Genomic DNA, 6,927 nt, shown 5'->3' with positions numbered 1-6,927 from the left:
CGAGCTGCCCGCCCCAACTGATCCATGAAAGTCAACCGAGCGCGTCCACATCCTACACTGCGAGAAAAAAGGATCTATCTTAAGAGAAAATTGAAAAAAAAAACATTTAATCTCTTTAGTTTTTTAAAGAAACAGAAAAGTGATCTATCCTTGCCAAACTCTTAAAACCATATATAAGAACTATTGGCCCAGTGCATATATACATATAACTTCTACTTGGCCGACCAATGCGACGTCTGCAGCGACGTATTGCTTTGTTGTTGTTATGCTTTTCAAATTCCTTTGTGGCATTAAATGTAATGAAAAGAGCTCTGGAAAATGCCGAAGAGCTGGAGAAAGAAACGGCAGACTCGTCGCCATAATTATAATGGCAGCCCGACATGAAAGCAAGAGTGTGTGGTGCGACTAAGTGCGGGCGACGGGCTTGGTCCGGCGATCCATGGCATGGTGGTTGGATTATGGCCTGGCCAGTGGGTTCCAGCTCCTCCATCAGATTCGCCAAATGCCTCAGAGGGCTGCTCTTCCAGCGATCTGCTGAAGAGCTTATGGGCTTTACCCCATCTTAATCTGTTGGCAAGCGGCAAAGTGTGCCCTCATAATTGCTAATTAACAGACAATTTCATGTTATTATGAATGTGAAACAGCTTTTAATTGCTACTTTTATGGTTTTTCATTTATTAAGTGATTTATGGAAATTTCTTTAAAATAATATTGCATGCGGGTGTGAAGGAAAGAGCTGGTGATAACTTTTCCGTCATTATTATATCAGCAATATTTTATTTCCCATTACTGCAGATCACACACAACCACTTCTAAAAATATCTGTAATTCCAATTTTACCCCCTTTGTAGTTCTGTTTGCCAATGTTTCTGCATTTGCATGTGTAATTGAGGTGTCAAAGGCGATTCTCTGTGCCCTTAATTGATTCGCAAAGGGGTTCCCCCAAATCAGCTTAGAAATTACAACCAGATCATGGTATTTAATAAGACTCTGGGAATCTGAGGGACACCTTACAGCGAGTTACATAATGCGTTTCCCACGCTGCTCCCAGAATATCACTCATTCTAGCCGCCCTTTCTGTTTGGATCCCTCGCAGCAGATCTTTGTGTCTTCGAAGCAATCGGCTACTGGTATTTTCATGTGTAAACAAATGTTTTACCTAAGCCTCCTCGCCCCTGAAGTTTTTGACCAGAAAAGACAATTCATCTTGGCCAGGCCTTTGGGGCTAACCAAATGAGCTGTGCTTGCCATTGTATTCCTGAATCTCGGCTTCTGTTTCTGCCCCTGTTTCTGCTGTTTCATCGCAATTATCAACTTAAAAAAGCGCTCATTACTCCTCAGAGGAAGAAACTGAAAAGAAAAGGTTGCCCACCAATCATTGTTAGAAAGTGAAGCTACCTGTTTTTATTATTCCTCTCTAGAAACGAGTTACACGAGTACCCAATGGTCAGGAAAAAGATAACGTAGACCTGATTGAAGACTTCTTGTTGTCTCATCAATGTGTGTTTTTCGATTTCAGCTCAAAACTTTTGACTGTGGTCAGTGCGTGTGACAAAAAGTGTATCTTAAAATAATATTTAAGCCAACCAATGCGAACCCTTATAATGCCTGCCGCCCTCAGTTCACACAGTTGCAACCCTTCGCAGGAACTCATAAATTTTAACAAGATCAGTTAGGCACTTGTCTCGCATAAATCAAATCCAATTTAATGGCTGGGTACTCAGCCCAAGTAAACAATTCAATTTGGCAAACGACCTAGCCACCCTAACCACCAAAAAATATAGATCACAGTTTGATAATCCTTGCGCCCTCTTAAAAAACTCATCAATTGAAACCCGCAGACCCATAAATCAATAGAATTTAAAGCCAGTGAAATTGATTTGAAAGTCATAGTGGCTCCCACGCCCTTTCGCTTTAGATATTTTAATCATCCAGAGGAAACACAAGGCCAGCTAACGGACTCCCAGGGAAATCCCCTGGGACAGGAAGTGCTTGGTCAACTAAAAAACACCCAAGTGGAATGACAAGCAGGCGGGAAAGGATGCATATGTGGGTAGTTGAACGTACGTCACGTGCGCTTTTAATTGATTTTTTGGCCAGGCGATTTGCATGGGAACCATTTGATTCCCTTTCCCAGAAAGACCGCACCCGCTAATTAACCAGGGAGCGACAACAAATATTGTGTTAATAACCATAAATTGAGGCCCGCCCGAACCTTAACCCCTTGTAGCCGCCAGTCGTTATTCGATTTGCATAGTGCTCTGAGAAAACCGCCCCATTGTCTGCCGATCTTCGCGACATACCTGATGGGCAGCCGAGCAGAACCCCAATGTAAATACCAAATTTATTTATTTTCATTTAGTTGCACGCGTTAATGTATGCCAGTCAGAACGGACCTCGAGTTTTTTCCAGCTATTCTTTGGCAACCACATCCGAAAATTATACAATAAAATGTAAAATAAGCTTGGAGTTCTTATTGCCAATGGATATTTATACGAGCAGCTGGACAGGCATCGAAACCACAAGAAAATGCAGCACCCCCCGCTGACCCACTGGCCACTGATAGTCCCAGTCCCCTACGAACCTTGTCAATCTGCCATGGAGCACACCAGCACCAGCAGACATCCAAGAAGACATATATTTATATAGGCGGAGTGACGGACTGACTGGCAGACTGACAGACACTCCAGTCCAAAACGGAAGCAGTTGGGCTTTGAATAATTTATGATTAATCAAAACGGCAAGTGAGGTGGAAAACTGGCATATCAATTTGGCGGGAGAGAATCGCGCATCGAAGAAAGAAAATAACTTGAATTTGACACTTTTTATCTTGATTTTATATGGTTCAATAAAGGTTACAATATGCTAAGCAATCTGAAGCATACAAATTCAAAGAAATAAATGAGCAGTAACCTCTTTTTCTTAGACTGACATAGTAACAATTTGATAAATTTAAAGTAAATATATCATTAAATCAGTAAAACTTAACTTAACCATTGAAGAAGCCACCATATCAATCACACCACAATTAATATGCCAATGACAGTTGGTCAGGTACAGTGAGTCCCCGAATATGGTGTTGGGGAACATTGTGGTGTGGCCACTTCCTAATTTGGTTCCGCTTTGAGTTGTCGCATTCCTTTTTTTCCTTTCGTGAATTTATTATTTAATTTGTCGTGGCTGTTTGGTGTGGAATGCCAAGTGCCAAATGCAGCGGTCAACACTTTGTATGCCAAATGCAAAACACTATTGGTGGAAATGGGCGTGGCAGCCAACACAATAGATGGAGGAGTCCCAGGCCAGTTAAGAACTGAAAAACAGTAAAAGTAAATGATATTGAGCCATAACGGATGTTGGATCTAAGCTACCCATTTTGGGGGCGTTGGAGTGGGTTACTTCCTTTTGGGAGTGGTGTGACCGCGACTTGACCTTCATGCCAAATAATTTTGATAGTCCCGCTCGACAGGCTTTCTATTTCGAAGCTCATCTGCATAAGTCCGCGCAATTAACAAGCCAAACAGGAACCGCACACAGTTTATGTCGAGCTAAGCACTAAATTAGCTCGCTTAGCATGGGAATATCGCTGGAGAAAAGACGCTGGAGCAGAAGAAGAATGCTCGCATACCAGAGCCTCGACTTCCGCCTGGCATTGGGAGATGGGAAAGAATGCGGCCGGCATGGAATTCAGATTTAACCAGCCTTGTGAATGGGTGGGAATGGGATGCCAAAGTCCCCAGCGAAGTGGGTTACATATTCTACTACCGCGGGTGATGTCAATGGTTCATGATGAGTCCCGTGCCTCTCGAGGAATGTCGCGTGAACAGGGAAATTTATGTAATGGATCTGGAAAGATGTCACCGGCTAAATCAACTTAAATTCCAAGCAATGTATTTTCAAGTGAATGCCTTTAATTTCTAAGAATATTGTTTTAAAGGAGCCAACTTTTATATCCTGTAATGCTTAAAATCCGATGCAAATACTTCCCGTTACATAATTTACTTTAAATTACAAGCCCATCAGCCTGTGGACAATTGTGCATTCCAGCATTATGCAAATTGCCAATGCCAGCTTCTCCCCCGTTAATTAACAACCCAGTGCACACTGGCCTATCACCCACCGGAGTCCACAAATATAGCTTAATAAACAACTGCATTTTGTTTACCTATACAGGCAATGAACTCTGCGGCGCTTCGAACAAAAGACTTAGGCAACGAACTCGATCCAGTGCGGGGGGTGAGCGATGTGGAATGCCAAAACAGGTTTGGCCAAACGATAAACGCAATTCCTTGGAGCCAGGCATTGCAATGGATTTGAAGTCTTCTACGCATTGGTAACCCCTCTCCTTTGCACCCACCACATTAACAAAGATTCCAGACCGCGGCAGTTTCCCCATGGGTTCGATATTGCTCCTTTTTCCCAGGCTTTGACAGGCGCAAACGTGTTCGCAGACTCGGATGAGTCATCCCAGCATGGTGGCGGTACCAGGCACTGAGATTTCAGAACTAAACAGGTAGGAGAATTTCACAAGATTCGGCTTGTCTTGGCCCAGACGTTCTTAGGTATCAATTTGATTTGGCGGATTTCATTTAGGTCTGCCTTTGACTTCCTTTTGCCAGTGAAGGTCCTTAGATTGCCAGAATGGTTTTGGATTAAGATAAGCATTGGCAATATTGTGGTGGTCTATAAAAGTAACCATGGTTGAGACGATTTAATTTTATGCCCGTGACTTGTTTACTTCCTCCTAGGTACTTGTTTTTTGCGACTCCCAGAGGTTAATTAGACTATTTGTTTTTTTCCAAGATCGCGATTAAGGCACACATATCGGCGACCTTCTGCTGCCAAACCCCGTGGCTTGTCAAAAATCCCACATGCTTGGCGACTAAAATATTTCACAACATTGTTCAAGTGCCAGATTCTTAGCCTCTTTTGGCGCAATGTAAATTAAGAACACAGCCACAGACCATTTATGGTCCGGCCTGGCCCCAAGACAAAGCCCAAGCAGGCAGAGCGAAGCCAGCGCAAACAGGTTTGCAATTAAACAACTAAAAAATTATTAAGCAAAATGAGTCTGAAATTAATTATTTATGCGCTCAAGATAACACAGCGGCAGCCAGCGAAGCCCCCAGTTTAGTGGGGATCCAAGCAAAGTGGGCGTTTTCTGGCCGCACTTCCAAGAACCCAGAACCAAGCACCATAACTCTGGCCGCGAAAGGCTCTGTGAAAAACACCCAAAGTTTACAGTTCAGTGATCACTCCCCCCGGAAAGTAACGCGTGCCAACTGGGCAGCTGCAGGCGCTGTACCCCACTCAAAGGCACCTAAAAACTGAAAATACCTAAAAACAGACACCCTGATCGTCATACACGAGTTCACAGCTCCACCGGCCCGCATAAATTAGAGCCGCGATCAGGAGCAATATGGCGCATACTATGTAGTGTGCATACTAGGCAGTGCGACCCTGAACAAGTCTGCTGCACTTTTTCGACTTATTACCGCCTGCTGTGGACCATGACATTTGTTGAAATTTGCCTAAAATGCCTGTAAACTACCCGAACAACCAACCAACTCCACTCTAGCTTGAAATGAGCTATACTTGCACAACGAATTTCCAATAACAATTAATCATAGAGAGAATAGTAATCGAGATCAAGCAATTGTTATGTCGTCCGTGTAGTAGAGCCAAATTGAAGGCGGTGGTAGCTCCACGTTGCTGTCCTCGTCGTCCGTCAGTCCATTCTCGTCCAGGGTGCCATTCAGGTCCAGAACACCGCAGCTTTTGCCCTGGTAAAATTTCAAATATTATATTGCAATTTCCTATATTATATTACATTTTCAAAGGACTTACCCCATTTGAGAACTTTCGCCACTCGTAGCTCCCTGCATGATGATTGTATCGTTCTTTGTACTTCTGTTGGATGTCGTAGATGCTGTCCTCGTTGCAAACGGTCATGTACTGCGTCTGCGCTGTTAGGGTATTAACAATTCGTATAAGCCGTGCACGCTTTGTGACCATGCCGATGTGATAGAATGGATCCTGGCTCCACATTTGTCCTGGGGTTTTACAAAACTCGGAAATGGCCACTTCCAATATGGGAGGGAATAGGACACGAGGTCGTCCTGTGCTGGGAGAGATCTCCGTGCGAGGCTCTCCGTTCTCATGGAATAAGTGTGTGAGGTCCTTGCCAGCATGGGCCACCAAATAGTCCAGTGTCTGGGGGTATTATCAAATTTAATAATGCTTCATCAATTCAACCCTGTAACCCACGCGATTCCAGTCATCAAAGCGATCCTTCAGCATGGGAGTTAGATCGTAGATATTTCTGTGTATGATCACCCAGCAGTCGTCCTTCTTGTTGTGCGGGACCACCTCATCCTTGAGATAGTATCGCATCTGGTTAATCGGCCGCTCCATTTCACAGATTTTCATAGCAACCAAAACGAATGAAGTGTAATTTGATTTTCTCGACAAAACTGTCGCCCCTTGACTCGGTCCATTAATTCTGAGTTTTCCGGCGGTGCCGACTGCTCATCATCAGTTTCAGAGGTCTTCGGGAGCGGATCTTATCGCCGGTTGGCAGACCAATTAATTCCAGCTGCCACCGAGATGCCCAAGTTCCCATTCCTGGCCGGCTTTTCGGGATGCCATTGCATAATTAGCCGCCAATTGTCAAGTCGTCGGCAGTCGACGGTCTAAGCCCATCAATCGTTTGCCATAAATAGAAAAAATTAGATTAATGACTGATGGCATTTTTGGTCTAACCTCCGGGGTTACACACACTCGAAAGACATTCCAATTGATGGGAACTCTGTCAGCAGTTATTGAGGGAGCACTGCACTTTGAGATATTTGCCTCCGGTTATTCCGAGATCATTCAGCTTTTTTCAAGTGAATTGGAAGCATTCTTAAGAGCTTGATTAATTTGGGAAGA

General features: G+C 43.9%; 1 protein-coding gene across 1 annotated transcript; it reads right to left on the bottom strand.

Moving 5' to 3' along the window:
• Positions 1 to 5,606: 5,606 nt before the first annotated feature.
• LOC6613328 (cytochrome b5 domain-containing protein 1) lies at positions 5,607 to 6,483 on the bottom strand. The gene is made up of 3 exons (XM_002037768.2): positions 6,265 to 6,483; positions 5,845 to 6,210; positions 5,607 to 5,780 (listed from the first exon to the last, which is right to left on the bottom strand). The coding sequence occupies exons 1-3, from the start codon at positions 6,424 to 6,426 to the stop codon at positions 5,646 to 5,648; spliced, it is 663 nt and encodes a 220-aa protein (XP_002037804.2). The 5' UTR covers positions 6,427 to 6,483; the 3' UTR covers positions 5,607 to 5,645.
• Between the last annotated feature and the right edge of the window lie 444 nt (positions 6,484 to 6,927).

The sequence above is a fragment of the Drosophila sechellia genome, chromosome 2L, assembly GCF_004382195.2.
Source record: "Drosophila sechellia strain sech25 chromosome 2L, ASM438219v1, whole genome shotgun sequence".
NCBI classification, from domain to species: Eukaryota; Metazoa; Arthropoda; class Insecta; order Diptera; family Drosophilidae; genus Drosophila; species Drosophila sechellia.
Note: the sequence above shows the minus strand (reverse complement) of the source record. Positions and strands in the feature narration are given on the sequence as shown.

Excerpts from the sequence above, each read along its gene's own strand:
- LOC6613328 (XM_002037768.2), bottom strand. The coding sequence starts at position 6,426 with ATGAAAATCTGTGAAATGGAGCGGCCGATTAACCAGATGCGATACTAT. Across the intron at positions 6,211-6,264 it reads GCTTTGATGACTGGAATCGC|ACACTGGACTATTTGGTGGC; the intron begins GTGGGTTACAGG and ends TAATACCCCCAG. Across the intron at positions 5,781-5,844 it reads GGCGAAAGTTCTCAAATGGG|GGCAAAAGCTGCGGTGTTCT; the intron begins GTAAGTCCTTTG and ends AAATTTTACCAG.